The sequence below is a fragment of the Spermophilus citellus genome (assembly GCF_964194105.1).
Source record: "Spermophilus citellus genome assembly, chromosome: 5".
In the NCBI taxonomy this organism is placed as follows: Eukaryota; Metazoa; Chordata; class Mammalia; order Rodentia; family Sciuridae; genus Spermophilus; species Spermophilus citellus.
The window spans coordinates 125,444,405-125,465,308 of NC_138186.1; the positions used below are offsets into that span (position 1 = coordinate 125,444,405).

The 20,904-nt window shown below is 36.3% G+C and overlaps 1 protein-coding gene across 1 annotated transcript in view; it reads left to right on the plus strand.

Moving 5' to 3' along the window:
• The window catches only part of SLC35F1 (solute carrier family 35 member F1), a 432,278-nt gene that overhangs the window by 307,854 nt on the left and 103,520 nt on the right, over positions 1–20,904 (plus strand). Inside the window, exon 3 of the mRNA XM_081296206.1 lies at positions 9,958–10,085. Coding sequence (XP_081152332.1) covers positions 9,958–10,085 — 128 coding nt within the window. The remainder of the gene's footprint in view (positions 1–9,957; positions 10,086–20,904) is intronic.

Genomic DNA, 20,904 nt, shown 5'->3' on the forward strand with positions numbered 1-20,904 from the left:
CCACTAATTTGTTAGGAGGTATAAAATGATGACATCCTAATTTTGTCATTTTTATTCATTTATTAGCTAGAATACTACCATAAAGACAAATCTCTCGCCTATTTTTTTATTTCTTTGACAATTTTAATCTTTTTATTTACAAATCTTATACATTTCCTTCATAATTAACCATTTTCTAACTAATCTTAATTCTTCCTTCATAAGATTAATTTGGATTCTTACAGTAAGATTAAAAGGTATAGAATTTACTGATTAACTTTTTTTCTTTATTAAATTATTTATTTATTCTAATTTGTTGTACATGATGGCAGAATGCAATTCATTTCATATTACACATATAGAGCACAATTTTTCAAGTCATTGGTAGTACACAAAGTATTTTAACACCATTTGTGTCTTCATACATGTACTTAGGGTAATGATGTCTAACTCATTCCACCATCATTCCTATTCCCTTGCCCCCTCCCTTCCAATCCCTCCCTTTTGCCCTATCTAAAGTTCCTCCATTCCTCCCATGCTCCCGGCTACCATCGCCATTAGGAGTCAGCATCCTCATATCAAAGAAAACATTTGGTCTTTGGTTTTGGGGGATTGGCTTACTTCACTTAGCATTATATTCTCCAACTCCATCAATTTATCTCAAATGCCATGATTTTATTCTCTTTTAATGCTGAGTAATGTTCCATTGTGTATATATACCAAAGCTTCCATATCCATTTGTTTACTGAAGGGCATTTGGGTTGGTTCCACAATTTAGCTATTGTGAATTGTACTGCTATAAACATTGATATGGCGGTGTCCCTGTAGCATGCTATTTTTAAGTCCTTTGAGTATAAACTGAGGAGTGGGATAGCTGGATCAAATGGTGGTTCCATTTAAAGTATTCCAAGGAATCTCCATACTGCTTTCCAGATTGGCTGCACCAATTTGGAGTCCCATCATCAATGTATGAATGTGCCTTTTCCCCCACATCCTCACCAATACTTATTTTTGTTTGTATTTTTGATATTTGCATTCTGACTGGAGTGAGATGAAGCTGGTGGCATTACTGTTCCAGACCTTAAACTATACTGTGGTGCAATAGTAACAAAAACAGCATGGTATTGGCACCAAAATAGACCTGAAAACCAATGGTACAGAACAGAGGACACAGAGACGAACCCACATACTACAGTTATCTTATATTAGACAAAGGCGCCAAAAACGTACATTGGAGAAAAGATAGCTTCTTAAACAAATGGTGCTGGGAAAACTGGAAATCCACATTTAACAAAATGAAATTAAACCTCTGTCTCTCACCGTGCACAAAACTCAACACAAAGTGGATCAAGGACCTAAGAATTAAACCAGAGACCCTGTGCCTAATGCAAGAAAAGTAGGCCCAAATATCCATCATGTCAGATTAGGCCCCAACTTCCTTAATAAGACTCCTATAGAGCAATAATTAAAACTAAGAATCTACAAATGGGATGGATTCAAATTAAAAAGCTTCTTCTCAGCAAAAGAAACAATCATTTAGGTGAATATAGAGTCTACAGATGGGAACAAATCTTTACCACAAGCCCATCAGATAGACCACTAATCTCTAGGATATATAAAGCACTCAAAAACCTTAACACCAAAACAAACAAACAAATAACCCAATCAATAAATGGGCCAAGGAACTGAACAGACACTTCTCAGAAGAGGATATACAATCAATCAACAAACATAGAAAAAAATATTCAACATCTCTAGCAATTAGAGAAATGCAAATCAAAACTACTTTAAGATTTTACTCCAGTCAGAATGGCAGCTATCAAGAATACAAACAACTGTTGGCGAGAGTGTGGGGGAAAAGGCACTCTCACTTATTATTTATTTACTTAGTAGGATAGTTCATATTGAATCCTCAGGGGAGTACTTGATTCTTCTCCTTTATTTACCAATTTTCAAAACAATGACTTGGCTTACCAACATCTTCCAATGGTGACCAGTGTTTTTGGTTTTGTTGTTGTTTTGTTTCATTTTTAAATGTTTGTCCAAGTAATTGTTGTGGTTGCTACTATTTTAAAATTCATTATGTACTCATGATTTTAAACATATTTCATGCATTTCTGTTATTTTCATCTGAAAACTACTTCATGTTGGTCACTGAGTCCTTTTGATGACAACTACTATTACCCTTGTAGTCTTTGAGCACTTGGATTCCTCTTTTGTATGACAAGATATTCCAGGCCTAACATTTCCTCACCCAAATTTGCAATGGACCATTTCTCCAAAGACTCTTGTTTCTTTTAATAAAAAATATATTTTAGTGGGAAATGTATTTTAAGATGATAATCTGGATGCTATGGTGCTCACTACCACTAGGTTGATATTATGGAAAATTTTAAATGCTATAAATGATTTTTTCAGTATTTTCAGGTGGAAGTTTTATACACACTCACACACACATACATACACACTTAGCTGCTACATAGCTCTTTATTCAAAACAAATACATATATGTATATATGTGTGTGTGTGTTTGTATGTATACATATACATACTCTAGAAGTTTTGCACCCTATTATTGCATTGCTCACAAAATAATTTATTTCTTCTGAATTTAATTTCTGAAAGATGTAAACAAAAATATTTCTGATTTGTTTTATTAAATATACCTTGTAAATAAAAAGCACCACTTTTATAGTAGTGAATTCTTCATAATAATAAAACAGAAAACCTTGGAAAAATTACTTAACTTCTTCTAAATCCAATTTCATGATCTGAAAAATACCTTCCTCACAAGGCTCTTAATAACAAAGCTGTCATTTACCAAGTATGTACATTTTTTTCACTCAATCTTTACAGCTACATATTCAAGTAAGTGCCTCATTCTATAAAAGAATAAACTTTACTGAGGTGACACAGGCAGTAAGTGTCAGTCTGTGTTTTCACACAGGTCTCTCTGGCTCCATGCTTTTAACCTAGAGTTTAGGGTGCCAGCTAAATGAGAGAACAAATGTATGGTGCCACTGGCCCAGTAGCTGACAAATGGTGTTCAATGGAAAATAGATGACAGTGAACAGAAGTGGCCTTGGTGGATCTCTACTTGGCATTTGAGATGGGAGGGTCCATGGGAAAACAGGCCAGCCTGCTTTCTGCTTTACCAGGCATCTGGCCAGTCGACACTCTATCCTGCTAATTCCCCATGTTGGGTCTAACCTGTGTGTCCACCATGACAGATTCTCTCATGTCAAAACCCAAGGTCAGCCCTCAAGAGTTCAGGCTGGCACCTTCTGTCACACTGTCTTTTGAATATACTCAGCAAGTGGCAGGTGTCCTGAGGCAAGCCTGCTTTGGCCTCTTCCCCTTACATCGCATGTCATTAGCTGCTACATAGCTCTTTGTTCAAAACAAAATCCACAAAACTGACAGATTCATCTGCTAATGTCGGGAAGCATCAGAGCCAATTACAGGATAGTTCCAGAAGGCAAATAGGGTCACTTTTCACAAAATGGGATGAAGAAAAGGAAAATAGTCTTGTCATTAAAAAGGACAAATACATTTTCCTCTCAGCAGGCTCACCCCAGGAAAGTAGAGAGGTTTATACTAATGCATAGTTTCATTCTGATTGCTTTAGATAATTTAAAATCAGAGCATCTACCCCCAATCCTCAGCCAATCTATCTAGTGAGCAGTATTTCTTGTTGTAAGTGATATCTTCATAACGATACGAATTTTAAAGATAAAGTACAGAATGTCGACTCTTTCTAGATAAGAAACAAATCACCTGGAAAGGAAATTAGTTGTGTGTGTGAGTAAGTGAGAGAGAGAGAGAGAGAGAGAGAGAGAGAGAGAGAGAGATTGTTTTACTTTGAACCCAGGCCTGGAGGATTCTAGGATCTGTTTTCCTGGGATACACTTTGTATGCACTCAAGTGCTTGAGCAGGAGAGTGAAAAAATTAGCTGTGCTTGAGGAAAAGTTATTGTAATGTTTAGGGAACAATCCTGATACTACCTGATACTTCATATATATATGCAAGGGTGTTGGACAGCAAAGTTGGCATGCAGTTTTTGTATATGAAAATTTAGATATCATGAGAAGTTGTTTGTTCTGACTTTGTGATAATATCTGAACAAATGTACTATTCATTTTCATATTAATATAAAGAAGAAAATGTAAGTATATGTATTTTCTCTCCTAGGATACATCAGAACCACAGGAATTTTAGACATTTTAAAAGTGTGTAGGATATAAATGTGCTACCTAAAATCATGTATTTGAGCTTCATAAAAGAACAGCTGACAGAAATCCAGGAAAAAAGTTTCTCAGTTTAAGTGATTCAGTTCATATTTAAAAAAATTGTTACATATGCTGAAATATTTGCCTCAGAAGAAGCAAAAGATTGAATTCATAATTAGAGCTAGAATATTTTATTTTAATTATCAGCACCAAAAATATAAGTTTGAAGGAGATAAAATTATTGTTAAGAAATCTGTCCTGTATGCAATCATATCTACGCATGTATGTTTTTTCTCTTATACCCAGCTTAAAGCAAAAGATCCTTAGAGCTCTATACAACTATGATTCATTGTAGTCTCTTTTAGGTATTTTTCCAAATTCATCTTAGGCATTTTTTGAAAACAACCAGATGATTGAGCAGATTTTAAAGGTCTTATTCAGTTATCTTACCTTAATAACAAGCCTATATTGTATAATTAATTTGTCTAAATCACTATGCTAGGCAATATAGAACACTGCAGGGAGCGGGGATAGTGCTGAGGGAGACTGGGAAATGGTAGCAGAGAATTTTGGAAGGCTTTACATGAAGCCAACATTTCAACTGGGTCTTAAAGTATTAGTAGGAGGTCAGGTCTCTTCTCCCCCTGGCTTCTTTTCAGCTTTTCTGTATGATTTCCTCTTTTGCATCTTGCCCATCATGTTCAGCGTGTATGGTAGGAGGCCCTGGTAAGACCAAGGTTGGAGGCAACAAAGCCAGTTCTAGTGTGGGTCTCTGGGAGCAGAGATGCATTTTGAAGTCCTCCACGTGCAGATCTTGTGGTAAGATCCAGAGGTTTAAGACAAGAGTCTGGCTCAGTGGAGAGATGTCGAGGACAAAGCCCTCAACCTGCCAATAGTCTGGACGGATGTCACATGCTGGCTCAAATGTGATTTAGCACAACTTACCAGGGTGAGAAACAGAGAGATGTGTGGCCAATACCCTACTCTGGAATCAGAATTAATTTGCCTGAGCTTCTGCCATGCAATATCTATCATACATGGTAGACTAGCATGTGGTAAGGATCTAGCCAAGCATTATATTAGGAATATAGAGGGAAACAAAGTCAACAGAGTAGGTAGAGAGGTAGGTAGGTGGACTTATTATGAGGATTGTATCAGGTGATTATGGAGGCCCAGGAAACCCATGGTCAGCCCTCTGCAAGTTAGAGACCCAGGAAAGCTGGTGGTGTGTTTTTTAGTTTGAGTCCAAAGGCCTAAGAACCAGAGGAGTTGATGGTACAAATCCTAGCCCAGAGGGGCAAGAGGAGAGGAGATGAGATGATCCAGCCCAGGCAGGCAGCTAGGTGGGAATTAATCCTTTATTCCTCTGCCTTTTGTTGTATTCAGGCCCTCAATAGCTTGGACCATGCCTGTCCACCCAAGAGAGGGCCATCCACTTTACTAAGTCCACCAATTGAAATACTAGTCTCATCTGGAAATTCTCTCACAGATGCATCTAGAAACAATGTTGAATCTGAGTACCTATGGCCCACTGAGATGAAACATGAAATGACCTATCCTAAGGAGTTAAGGATTTTAGGACACTACCAATCACTGTGATGCCTTGTGCACATGCTTTGCATTAGATGTTTCCATTACTCATGTTACCTTTAGTTTAACAACCAGTTGTTAACAACCAGTTGTTGTAATCCCCATTTTACAGTGAGGGATTAGAGGTTCAGAGTCATTAACCCAGTTACTCAGTACCACAGAGCAAAAGGCAGCCCATGGTCAAACTAGGGTCTGTTTCAACTTTAAGACAAGATCGTGCTGTTGTTGAGCCTAGCCTCAAATGTGTAATCCTCCTTCTTCAGCCTTTTGATTCTCTGTGATTGTGTGTGCCATAATGCAGTTTCTTTTTCTTTTAGATAAATACACCTAGGGTGTTGGCCTGAAGTACCACATTTGGGGGCTAGGGGATGCTTATGAATATGAATGCTATGAATCAAGGCTTTTTTGTTTTCCAGTCATGTGGACCATATTTCAACCATTGTGCAAAAACTTCTTCACTCAGCACTTTTTAACCATTGCTACCCTTGCCATACCCAGAATGTGACCATTCTAATTATACTTGAGGCTGTCACAAGTAGTATAACACATAACAGTCACTCTTGTAATGAGACTTTTGAGCCATTAAATTGATTTAAAGCCTTATTTCACATTTCACAAGGGAAATTCTGTCACACACTTAGATCAGGCAGAGAAATCAAATACTGAACCAATAGTATTGGGACACATCCTAATCCTCATACTGGTTCAGGAGAAGAAGACACACAGTTGCATGGTGGGCACTGGTATCACCAGGGCACCATGAATTATAGGTTCTGGTATGATAGGCATTTCATGGAGTTGGTACTGGGGCATCCTGCAAGTGAGTTGGACATAGGGATCATGAAAGATCCTTTAATGAGGCATGCTTGACTTGTGAGGACAGTGCTATGACTACAAATGAATGAAGCAAAACACAGTTCAACATTAATGAATATGAAGCCTGGTGCCAGGTTGTCAACTCCTGCTTCATCTAGGTGAGTTTGTGTGGGTTGCTTTGTTCCTCTAGGCCTTACTCTGGTCCTCTGCAAATAGGCGTGATAACAATACCTACCATATGGGCATATTAGGAGGATTGGGTAAATTAGTGTTTGTAAAGCATATAACATTGATGCCTGCCATAGTGTCTGTTAAAAATATTAAAAACATATTTGATGAATCATCCTGTTGATGCTTGATAAAGTTAGATATGAATCACATGATCAATATTATTTATAATATAAATCTAAATTTTCCATAATTTTTCTCTATCAGTGGAAGATGGGATATATTATTGTATAATCATTTAAAATAAATTAATTAGCTCTACATGAAATAACAGGGACATATTTCTAGAACAATTTCAGGTACAAAGAAACCTTGAAAAATACATAATATGTACAGGAAACTTTCACGTAAAATTTTTAAACACACCAGAGAAAGTTATATGTTACTTTGGATACATACGTATGCAGAAAATATGTCACAAAAGCAGGAACATAACGGATGCACTACAATATCAAGATGGTGATTTGAGGAGTAAAGACTGAAATGGAATCTGGCAGGGTATGAGTGGTCAATTTCATCTGCAATATTTTCTTTCTAAAATTAAAAAAACTAAAACACTACAAGATGTTACCATTTATTGAATCAAAGTGGAGGGTAAATTATTACTTTAATCTCCATTCTTCTTATTTACATTGAATCATTTCTAATAAAAATAATAAATAATGCATTTAAAATGTCAAATCATAACTGAAGTTTCCACTCATTAATTTTATTACTTTCTCTAATAATAAAAGGCTGAGGATTTCAAAACATTAGCATATCACCAGTTGTGCTGGTGTTTCCTATGGATGGCCCTATTTTATGATGTTTGGAGAGGATTTTTAGCTCAGGACTCTACGGGGACTCTATGGAATGCATTTTCAGTATTCTAGAAAGAGTTTTAATGATTTGTTGTACATCAGTGTTAATGGGAGTCTGTTAAATAAATCTTCAATCAGTCCCCGCACATGTGTGTTTGTGTGTGTGTGTGTGTGTGTGTGTGTGTGTGTGTGTGTGTTGGGGTACTGTTGATTGAATACAGCAGCACTCTACCACTGAGCTACATCCTTGGACCTTTTTATTTTTATTTTTTATTTTGAGGCAGTATCTCACCAAGTTGCCAGGGCTGGTTTTGAACCTGTGATCTACTACTGTGTCACCTTCCTGAGTAGATGGGATTACAGGTGTATGCCACTCCACCCAGCTACCAAGAAGTCCTTTTAAAAGGGTTGCATTTTTTGTTAAAACAAATTTTTTTTAAAGCACACACCTTCCTTGCTAACTCTGCTAAGCAAGTGCATTGCATGTTTCTGGACTTCAAATGAAACAATATGGAAGCATGTGATGTTCTACTTTGTAGCTTTTTTTTTTTAAAGCATATTAGCAAGGTAACTAATTATTCCATTGAATCCATGTGATGAATTATTCTTTGGATATGTAATTGATTGGTGAACAAACAGCACCACTGTAACCCATTTTTTTCAGTGTTGTGTATTGAGATATGTCTGCTGTGCTGTGAATTAGACAATTCTCTGTTATTGTATAAATTAACTGGAACAATGACTTGTGACTTTAGAGGTTGAATATGCCACTGGCCATTTTATGTCCTATATACAATGTGTTATGTGTAAAATATTCACCAAATTAATTTAGTCAGATGTTGTCTACATTTTAACTAGCAAACAGTTTCATTGGCTGGAACACAAATGTTAAGTACCTCAATTTTAATGTAATTTAACATCACTGAAGTTGTTAAACATGAAATTTATTCATACATTCTATATTATTTATTGACTACTCGTCATGCACTGTTGGGTCCTGGAAATAAAGTAGGGACCAAGATGACACTGTTCTTTTCAAATTGTTAATAACCTAATGCATAAGAAAGAAAAGAAAAGAAAAGAAAAGAAGTAATTATAAGAGATAAATTCTATACGTGTGATCAACAAAGGGTATTAATGGGGCACAGAGCAGGGAATCCCAACCCAGACTATGGTAGTAAAATTATTAAGGAAATCTTGGGAATATGTGCAAGAGCAATAGTCCAAGTAAAGGAAATAACACCCGGAAAGGCCCAGAGACAAGAGAAAGCATATTTAGGGCCAAATGTTAGGTTGTTTCTTTAGCTTCAAGGGTTTCCACTACTTCGTTATTTCTTTGGAATTTCTAGCCCAAGTCACTTTAAGAATGGCCATTGGACATCAACCATCTGTAAATTCCAGAATGATGATCAGCCACCACTCAAAATTAATTGAATTTCTGAGGCATTGGGATTTTTAAAAAATCTTCCCAGATGAAGTTACTATGCTTTCAGGTTGAGAATCACTGATTTACAAAATAAAGCCTGATATATGTGATGGTTATGAATGTTTAGGCAAGTAAGGGGGACAGAAGTGCAGTTCAAGGGCATGGACAAAACAAGATGGCTGTAAAGAAATGACCTTGAGAGTGCAAAGTTCAAGGCCATGAGAAGAGTGACTCATTCCAGAACTCATCTTGACGGATTCAGATAGATAGCACTTAATACTTTTTCAATTCCTTTACTCAATCATTTCAAAATACTTCACCAACCCTCACTATAGGCCAGTATGTTGGGTGCTGTGTATACAGATATGAGTAAGACAACTCCCTCTCTCTCCCCATCTTCCATACATCATTAGAGTGCAAATGTTCAAAGCTGAAGAAACACTCAGGATGGCATCTCAGAGTTTTACTCTAGACCTGTTGCCACATAACAAGCTCTTTTACCATTAGGCTGCATTCTTTTCATTTGTATTTTACCAAAATCCTGTAATTTACAATGATTTGGAATTTGTATGTTTATGCAGTCTCTCTGGTATAATTTTCCTTTTATTTTAATGTGATATAATCCTTCATATCTTCACTGGAAAAGTTTTTGCATGGTGATATAATAACCTGCCTAATCTTACTCTAACATAGAAACTAATTTAAAGAGCCAAAATCTTCCATTTGCTAAGTAAATGTATGTGCGTCTTTGATACATTGATTCTTTTGTTTAAATATTTGGTAAGTTTATGGGAAAAATATATAATGCTACAATATTTTAGCACTCTAAATACACAGTTTACTACGTGTCAAGAACCTAACCCATTTTTATCTCCCTTTCTAACACAGGTGAAGAAAACCTCCTGGCAATTTTACGACGAAGATGGTGGAAGTATATGATCCTGGGACTGATAGACCTGGAAGCCAATTACCTGGTGGTCAAGGCTTACCAGTACACGACCCTGACCAGCATCCAGGTACCAGTAGCTCTTCTTTTCTCAATTTCCCCTTATAGTTTACATTCAGTTTAATATCTTGGAAATCTGAATACTCTCCTATAAATTTTCCAATAGAAGGGGGATTGATTGTATAGAAATTAACTTGAGCTTCATTCATGTGTCATTAATTTTTCTTAATTCAAGTATCAAGAACTTTTCCTCTTTGTTCTGAATCATCACAATAATCATTGGCAACGTAGAAAAATAATTTGTGGCTTTGAATGCTGCCAAGTAATCTTGTGTCAGCAGGAGAATTATTAATAAGTATAAAAATAAGTCTATTTTTATCACAACCTAACTTTTTAGAATGTTAATAGACTCTGATTAAATAATCAAGCTGCTTAATAATCTTTTCTTTTAGCTTGTTTCAGTATGTAGAATTTGTAATCTGAAAGGACATGATTTTTCCTAAAGGGATAAGGATAAAATTCCTAAAATGGCATGAAGATAGTTACTGTGTTTCTTTCTCTTTCTCCCTTCCTCTCTTCCTCTCTTTCTTTCCCTTTCTCATACACACACACACATACACACACACACATGAATGCAAATTTAACCTAGTTTTTCACAATTGTCAGACATTTATATTCCTTATTACATTGTAAATGATAAGTTTGACTACTTGTTTCAATCTTTGGTTTTTCTTTGTATAACAATATTATGAATCTTACAGCAATTCCAAAAACTCCAGGAAAAACATAAAACATATTCACATATTAGATTTGGCTTAGATTTAATACTTCAACAGAATTTTTGCCATCCTATTAATAGCCTAGGAACAACAAAATATAGATAAACAAATAAGCAAAAAAGCACCTGAATAAATTTAAATCATATAGATTGGATGAGAAGTAATCTTGATTTCACTTTCCTACCATCTGATTTATAAGTGAGCTTCAAAGATGATGCCTTACTCCATTTTTGCTGCTATCACAAAATTTATTATAAATTTATTATAAATTACCCAGTAATTTATAATAAATAGAAATCTATTGACCCACAGTTATGGAAGCTAAAACTTAACTTTCCCACCATCTGATTTCCAAATGAACTTCAAAGATGATGACTCAGTTTGGTTTTGTTGCTATAACAAAATATTTGAAACTATATAATTTATAATGAACAGAAACTCATTGGCTTGCAGTTCTGGAGGCTGTGAAATTCAGTATCAAGTATCCAGTATCTTATGAAGGCCTTCAGCTGCATCATCCCTTGGTGGAAAGTAGAAGAGCAAGAGAGAGTATGAGGGGGCAAACCAATCCCACCCACAGGGTGTAGCGCCCATGGCCTAATCACCTCTTAAATGCCTTGCCTCTTAATACTCCTGCAATGGCAAACAAATATCAATGAGTTTTGGAGGATACAGACATTCAAACCATAGCAGATGGTTTGAAAAACAAATAGTTATGGTGACATTTTTTCCAGGACCATTTCTTTATGCAATTTGTATTCTGAGAGCACTTGTGGGATGAGTTTCTAGTGAAGATGCACACTGAAGCAAGAAGTGAACTAACTGGTAAGGAAAACCTGACTTTCCCCCTCAATTTAGTCCTTAACATTTTGCAGCTTTTGGACTGATATCGGAAGGTAAGAGGTAATAATATCCAGATGCACTGTGAGGGCCCAGAAATACTGCATTCTGGCATTTGGCACTGCCCTTATTTGTTCTTTTTTCCCTCCCTTTCTTTGTGTGAAATATCTCTCTCTCTCTCTCTCTCTCTCTCTCTCTCTCTCTCTCTCTCTCTCTCTCTCTCATCTTGTTTTTCTTGAATTTTAAAGGTCCTACTCAACTGAAGTTGAGTTTCTTATTTCTACTTTTTTCTTTTTCATCTTTTCCCCTATAGGAAAGAAAGTCCTAAAAAGCCAAATTAAAATAAATATATAAATACACACACACACGCACACACACACATACATATATGTGTGTGTGTGTGTGTATATATATATATATAAAATATTTCCTTTGGTTATAAAACGTTCGGACATGTTCACATTCTCTCTTCGCTGTATGCCAACAATGCTTTTGGTATGATTTTTTAAACATCTTGAAATCAAGGACCATGTTTTTATAGAATAATTTATAAGTCTTCCTAGTACAGCATCATGCATAAATTTGCATTTAGACATAAATACATCAAATATAAATATGGTTAACCTCATCATAGGAGTGCTCTATCTATATTTGATTTTTTTTCTTTTAGATCTCACTGAATTCTAAGAAAACACATGCATAATGTAGTTGCAGATTCCAAAGGGAGAATAATTAGGCTCATACCTCTTCTTTAACAGTAGTAGTTATGGTGTCCCATATTTATGTCTCCATATAATAAAGCTTTAAAATGGAAAAATATATGTCATTTTTAGATATGTCATAGTTATAATAACAATTTACATATTGTATATAAATGAAATGGGTTTTCAATCATTGGTAAAGTTACCACAAATTTAATTTTAAAAACATTTTATGTGTTTTCAATGTTAGATGTACTGAAAAAAAAAATCATGGAGACAAAAATATTGATATGTATCAACATCAGTTATCTAGTAAAATTAGCCATCTAAAGTTGCCACTAGAAAAAGAGTTTTTGGATTTCTTTTCCTACCTCTCCTTTCCTTTGTCTTATTCTTCAGTTAGAAACAAGATATAAGAATAGGCTACCTCCCACTACAGATGCTCTATAAACACCTTGGGTCACACGCATACTAAAATCTGTGATCAAGTTTTTTCTGTTACTTGGAATATCCCTCTCTCCTCCATGTCCTACCCATTGAAATCCTATTCATTTCAGGGCCCTGTGTACCATTCAGGATGCTTTCTCATAAATAAAAGAAAACCCAATCGAAAGTATCTTTAAAAATAAGAAAATATATTGAGTCTTCTAACTGGAACATGTAAAGAAAGGGCATTATTCAGGGTAGTTGATCAGATGTTTTAATGATGTCACCAGATGCTCAGTTTCTTTCCATCTTCCCCTCTTCTTTCCCTTTTTCTGGCTTTGTCCTAAAACAGGATCTTTTCATGGCCATTAGACAACTGCCAGCATAAATTGGGGCTCTATGTTTCTTCCTTCATGACCACAGAGAGAGAAATAATGTGTTTGCCTACAACCAATAAATATAAATCCAGAGTTCTGCTCTGATTGGACCACACTAATGGCCAGGATATTTCTGTGAGCTAATTGACTTAAACCTGGATTCCCTGAAACCAATACAGGATGAGATTTCTCTTATTAACTGAGACAAATATTTCCTAATAGGAGTCCTACTAAAATTTTCTGTAGAAAAAAATCCCAATCCCAGAGTCAGAATGGGATCAAACACATGTGTGTGTGTTAGCTTTTCATCTCTGTGACCAAAACACCTGACAAAGAGCAACTTAGTGGTGGAACAATTTATTTAAATTTCAGATGTTAAGTCCATGGTTGGCTAACTCCATTGCCGTGGGCCCAAGGAGGCAGAACATTATGGTGGAAAGGCATGATGGAGGAACACTGCTTACCTCATAGCTCAGGGAAGCAGAGAGGGAAGCCAGGAAGGGGTCACAGAGAAGATGAACCCTTCCCAGGGCATGCACCCATCACCCACTTCCTCCAGCCATGCCCCACCTGCCTGCAGTTACTACCCAGTCCATTCAAACTAGGATGGACTGATTAGGTTACAGCTCTTACAATCCAATCATTTTACATCTTGACATTCCTGCATTAACACAGTTTTTAGGGGACACCTCATATCCAAACCATGAATCCAGCCAGTCACCTATCTGTCACCAACTGAGGAAAGAGTGAGGTGGATAGATGCAAGAGGACCAACCACAGTGTCCCCACATCCAGATTAACTCCCACCTCACTTCCAAAAGCCCCACAATAAGAAGTTTCTATCTTTTCTGTGTTCTCATGAGGTTTTGTTTTTGAGATCTATTTCTAGCCCCTTACCTAAGAATGATGCTTGCATATTTCCATCTGCTCCACAAACCGTGAGCTCTTTCACAACAAGTATAATTTCTTGTTCACCTCTGAGTCTCTAGTACCCAGTAGAAAACCCAGCACATACTAGATTATAAATGTGTAAGAGGTTAATTAAATTGCATTGATTTCTAGCATTTGGGGGCACAGAAATTCCCATGCAGGTATAGATATACAAGAAGAGTGGAATTTAGCTTCATTGTGGAACTTGGCCCATTAGCCTAGAATCAAAAATTAGAAATGGACCTAGGGGAAAATGAGGGGTAATTTCCCAATTTAGAAATATATTTGATATCTTTTTTCCTTTATCTCCTTTCTTTCCTCTTTTTCTTTTTTTGTTCTCTATGGAAAAATCACAACCAATTTTTGGTCTCTTAAGTTTTATGGTTTTCACCAAAATTTATTTTCAAGTTTTTCTGTGTGTGGGAACTGTGACAAATTATTTCTGGCATAGGTTCCTTGAACCTCAAGTATTTAACTCAATTCACATTGTCTACTATCACTAATCCTAATGCCTTTCTTCCTTTTGCATGTGTCTGTCTGTGGCTCACACACGTGCTCATGTGTGCTGGGGATTGATTTTAGGGCCTTGTGTATGCTACATATGTGCTCTACTACTAGCGGCATCCCCAGTCCTTTTCATTTTTATCTTTTACTTTTGAGACAGTATCTCCCAGACAGTATTTCCCAGTATCTGCCCAGACTGTCCTCCGACTTACAATCTTCCAGCCTCAGCCTCCTAAGTAGCTGCAATTACAGGTGTACATCATCACACCTGGCTCAACGTGCTACCTTTCTTAAATTAGCTTTAAAACACCCTGTTGAATATCTCATTCTAGAAAAAAAAAGTTTATTTTAATTCTGTAGTAAAACAGAAAAACTAAAATTCTAAAGATATAGAATTGGTTCTTCATTGTAAGTCCTAACCAAGGAAAAAGAGAAAGTAAAAAGGCAAGTTGAATCTAACAATTATAGAACCATTTTTCCACTTATAATAAATAAATATTTAACCTGATAATAAATGGTCAGGACAGAGGGCATTTGTTCTGGGAACCATGGAGATACTGCTGTATAATAATTTAATTCTGTTTACTTCTTGTAAATTGGTGAAACTAACAAGGACCTATAATGATCATTCCTTATTTCTATAAATATCAGTTGATTACATTAACTCATGTTACTCAATAAGCAAAATACATTTATATCTATACCTGCATATATATTCTAGGAGCCTCTAAATTTAGTGCATTTAGAAATGCACTAGTTACTGCGGTGATGTAAATAGAAATGAATCAGCCTTGCCTTCCAGACTGGTAAAGGAGGAAAAGAAGTATAATTTAAATGATAGTAACACCAAATAAAGCAAAAGAACAGATGTCCAAGTACTATGATTTTTCAAAGGAGGCAAAGATGATGGTTATTTGCAAAGTCAAGAAAGTGCCCATTTAGATGGGTCTGTGAGATTGGATAAAATGTGGAGAGGATAAAATGTGGATTTAACCTTGCACATGAAATCAATGGCAAGACTGAAGACTGAGAAAAAAACCCAAGGACTATGTTTGAAGAACAATTGTTCCTATTCAATTCATACAGTCACTTAAAAAATAATTACTGAATACTTTGTGATCAAGGCATTGTGTTAGATGATGAACATGCTTGTTAGCAAAAGTACATACACTCTGTATTTTTATGGAGCTTCAGTCAAAAGGGAAAGGGATGAATATATAATAATCAAGGGTAAGCATTCTGAAGGGAATCAACACAGCTTTATTGGAATGTTTGTCAAAACACCTGGTTTAAACTAAAAAGGTTGGGGAAGATTTTTCTAAAAACCAGTAGTGAAACTGAAAGCTAAAAAAGAACTAGAAGAACAACTGGGAGAGAAGAGATCCAGCAAAGAGGACAACATGATCTAGGCCTTTTGGTGGAATGGACCACGCAAGGATGAGACTCTGGCCAAGGTCATGTGACTGAACAAGGAGACTGAAGAAACGAGTGGTGCAAGATAGGCTAGAGGAGGAAAGAAGGGACAAATCCCATAGGGCTTAGGGACCAGCGCAAAGGTTTGGATCTTGCTGGGGGCAGTGGAAAGTCATCAGAAAGTTGTAAACTAGAAGGTGATGTGACCAATTTGACTTTCAAAGATGACTCTGGCTGTGGTGTGGAGGACAAATTGACACTCATAAAGGAAGAGAGGATGGTAGAGCCAAAAGTTGAGTTTGAACCACATTATAGAACATATTGTGAAAGGTTTTCAATACTTGGATGAAGAGCATGACTTGATTTTGTAGGTAACAGAACACTGAAGGTTTAGGATAGGATGTGACCCAAGAGTAGATTTTGTTTTGTTTTTTTTAATAAGAAGGTCTTCATTAATGGTTGAAGAGGACCAAGTATGCTTGTTTTCTGATCCTCTCAACAGCAGGGCTCTGAAACAGAGCAAAGAGACATGGAGAGCCACTCCTCCTTTATTCTTGTGTTCCTCAGTGTGTTCACTAAACTTATGGTTGAATGTCACGGTTGATACATGAAGCTTGAGAAGAAGAAACTATTTTTGAAATGATTGTAGACTTACTGGAAATTTTTAAAATGTGTGGAGCCCTTTGAACCTTTCAAACCCACTGGTGACATTTTCTATGACTTTAGTATGGTATAAAATTCAGAATATTGACATCCATAGAGTATCATTAACTTCTTCAGTTTTTCATCCATTTTTATCTCCGTTTATGTGTGTGTGTGTGTGTGTGTGTGTGTGTGTGTGTGTGTGTAGTTCTACATAGTTTGAAGCCATATATAGGTTTAAGTAACCAACACTTGAATGGAATATTGAACTGTTCCATTACAGTAAAGGAACATCCAGGCTAGGGATATGACTCAGTGGTAGAGCACTTGCCTAATATGCACAAGGCCCTGGGTTTGACCCCCAGTTCTGCAAAAAAAAAAAAAAAAATGTGATGAGATGCTGTCTTTTCCAAGGTGATGCTCCGTGCTTACAACAAAGGAACTCCCTGTGCTTATACCTTATGAAATCACCTTCATCCCAGTCTCTTGGCTACCACTATTCTGTTCTCCCGCTATAGAATTTTGTCAGCTGGAGCAAGCTGTGCAAAATGGGATAATACAATATTTAGCCTTTTTTAAAAATATTTTTATTAGTTGTTGATGGACCTTTATTTTTTTCTTTTTTTTATTGGTTATTCAAAACATTACAAAGCTCTTGACATATCATATTTCATACATTAGATTCAAGTGGGTTATGAACTCCCATTTTTACCCCAAATACAGATTGCAGAATCACATTGGTTACACATCCACATTTTTACATAATGCCTTATTAGTAACTGTTGTATTCTGCTACCTTTCCTATCCTCTACTATCCTCCCTCCCCTCCCCTCCCATCTTCTCTCTCTACCCCATCTACTGTAATTCATTTCTCTCCTTCTTTATTTTCCCATTCCCCTCACAACCTCTTATATGTAATTTTGTATAGCAATGAGGGTCTCCCTCCATTTTCATGCAATTTCCCTTTTCTCTCCCTTTCCCTCCAACCTCATGTCTCTGTTTAATGTTAATCTTTTCTTCCTGCTCTTCCTCCCTGCTCTGTTCTTAGTTGCTCTCATTATATCAAAGAAGACATTTGGTATTTGTTTTTTAGGGATTGGCTAGCTTCACTAAGCATAATCTGCTCTAGTGCCATCCATTTCCCTGCAAATTCCATTATTTTGTCATTTTTTAGTACTGCGTAATATTCCATGGTGTATAAATGCCACATTTTTTTTATCCATTCATCTATTGAAGGGCATCTGGGTTGGTTCCACAGTCTAGCAATTGTGAATTGTGCTGCTATGAACATGGATGTAGCAGTATCCCTGTAGCACGCTCTTTTAAGGTCTTCAGGGAATAGTCCGAGAAGGGCAATAGCTGGGTCAAATGGTGGTTCCATTCCCAGCTTTCCCAGGAATCTCCATACTGCTTTCCAAATTGGCCGCACCAGTTTCCAGATCCACCAGCAATGTACAAGAGTACCCTTTTCCCCACATCCTCGCCAGCACTTGTTGTTGTTGGACTTCATAATGGCTGCCAATCTTACTGGAGTGAGATGGTATCTTAGGGTGGTTTTGATTTGCATTTCTCTGACTGCTAGAGATGGTGAGCATTTTTCATGTACTTGTTGATTGATTGTATGTCCTCCTCTGAGAAGTGTCTGTTCAGGTCCTTGGCCCATTTGTTGATTGGGTTATTTGTTGTCTTATTGTCTAATTTTTTGAGTTCTTTGTATACTCTGGGTATTAGGGCTCTATCTGAAGTGTGAGGAGTAAAAATTTGTTCCCATGATGTAGGCTCCCTATTTACCTCTTTTATTGTTTCTCTTGCTGAGAAAAAACTTTTCAGTTTAAGTAAGTCCCATTTGTTGATTCTTGTTATTAACTCTTGTGCTATGGGTATCCTATAAAGGAATTTGGAGCCCAACCCCACAATATGTAGATCGGAGCCAACTTTTTCTTCTTTCAGACGCAGAGTCTCTGATTTGATATCAAGCTCCTTGATCCATTTTGAGTTAACTTTTGTGCATGGTGAGAGAAAGGGATTCAGTTTCATTTTGTTGCATATGGATTTCCAGTTTTCCCAACACCATTTGTTGAAGATGCTATCCTTCCTCCATTGCATGCTTTTAGCTCCTTTATCAAATATAAGATAGTTGTAGCTTTGTGGATTAGTCTCTGTGTCCTGTATTCTGTACCATTGGTCCACCTGCCTGTTTTGGTACCAGTACCATGCTGTTTTTGTTACTATTGCTCTGTAATATAGTTTGAAATCTGGTATTGCTATACCACCTGATTCACACTTCCTGCTTAGAATTGCTTTTGCTATTCTGGGTCTTTCATTTTTCCATATGAATTTCATGATTGCTTTGTCTATTTCTACAAGAAATGCCATTGGGGGCATTGCATAAAACCTATAGAGAGCTTTTGATAATATTGCCATTTTGATGATGTTACTTCTGCCTATCCATGAACAGGGTATATTTTTCCATCTTCTAAGATCTTCTTCTACTTCTCTTTTTAGGGTTCTGTAGTTTTCATTGTATAAATCTTTCACCTCTTTTGTTAAGTTGATTCCCAAGTATTTTTTTTTTTTGAGGATATTGTGAATGGAGTGTTTTTCCTCATTTCCATTTCAGAAGTTTTGTCGCTGATATACAGAAATGCCTTTGATTTATGCGTGTTGATTTGATATCCTGACACTTTGCTGAATTCATTTATTAGTTCTAGTAGTTTTTTTGTAGACCCTTTTGGGTCTTCTAGGTATAGAATCATGTCATCCGCAAATAGTGATAATTTAAGTTATTCTTTTCCTATTTTTATGCCTGTAGTTTCTTTCATCTGTCTAATTGCTCTGGCCAGTGTTTCGAGAACTATATTGAATAGAAGTGGTGATAGAGGGCATCCCTGTCTTGTTCCGGATTTTAGAGGGAATGCCTTCAATTTTTCTCCATTCAGAATTATGCTAGCCTGAGGCTTAGCATAGATAGCTTTTACAATGTCGAGGAAAGTTCCTGTTATCCCTAGTTTTTCTAATGTTTTGAACATAAAGGGATGCTGTACTTTGTTGAATGCTTTTTCTGTGTCTATTGAGATGATTATATGGTTCTTTTCTTTAAGTCTATTGATGTGGTGAATAACATTTATTGATTTCGTATATTGAACCATCCTTGTATCCCAGGGATGAATCCTACTTGATCATGGTGCACAATTTTTTTGATGTGCCTTTGTATCCGATTTGCCAGAATTTTATTGAGGATTTTTGTATCTAGGTTCATCAGAGATATTGGTCCGTAGTTTTCTTTCTTTGAGGTGTCTTTGTCTGGTTTCAGAATCAGGGTGATGTTGGCCTCATAGAATGAATTTGGCAGAGCTCCCTCTTTTTCTATTTCCTGAAATAACTTGAAAAGTATTGGTATTAATTCTTCTTTAAAGGTTTTGTAAAACTCCGCTGTATACCCATCCGGTCCTGGGCTTTTCTTGGTTGGTAGTCTTTTGATTGCTTCTTCTATTTCATCCATTGATATTGGTCTGTTTAAATTGTGTGTATCCTCCTGACTCAGTCTGGGCAAATCATATGACTTAAGAAATTTATCGATGTCTTCACTGTCTTCTATTTTATTGGAATATAGGTTTTCAAAATAACTTCTAATTGTCTTCTGTATTTCTGTAGCATCTGTTGTGATATTGCCTTTTTCATCCTGTATGTTAGTAATTTGAGTTCTCTCTCTTCTTCTCTTCATTAGCATAGCTAAGGGTCTGTCAATCTTATTTATTTTTTTGAAGAACCAACTTTTAGTTTTGTTAATTTTTTCAATAGTTTCTTTTCTTTCAATTTCGTTGATTTCCGCTCTGATTTTAATTATTTCTTGCCTTCTGCTACATTTGCTGTTGTTTTGCTCTTCCTTTTCTAGGGCTTTGAGATGAAGTGTGAGCTCATTTATTTGTTGGTTTTTCCTTTTTTTGAGGAATGACCTCCAGGCGATGAATTTTCCTCTTAAAACTGCTTTCATTGTGTCCCATAGATTCCTATATGTTGTGTCTGTATTTTCATTTATCTAAGAATTTTTTGATTTCCTCCTTTATGTCTTCTGTAACCTATTGATCATTCAGTAACATATTGTTCATTTTCCATGTGATGTAGGATTTTTCCTTCCTTCTTTTATCATTGATTTCCAGTTTCATTCCATTATGATCAGATAAAATGCATGGTATTATCTCCACCCCTTTATATTTACTGAGGGTTGCCCTATGGCATAATATATGGTCTATTTTTGAGAAGGATCCATGTGCTGC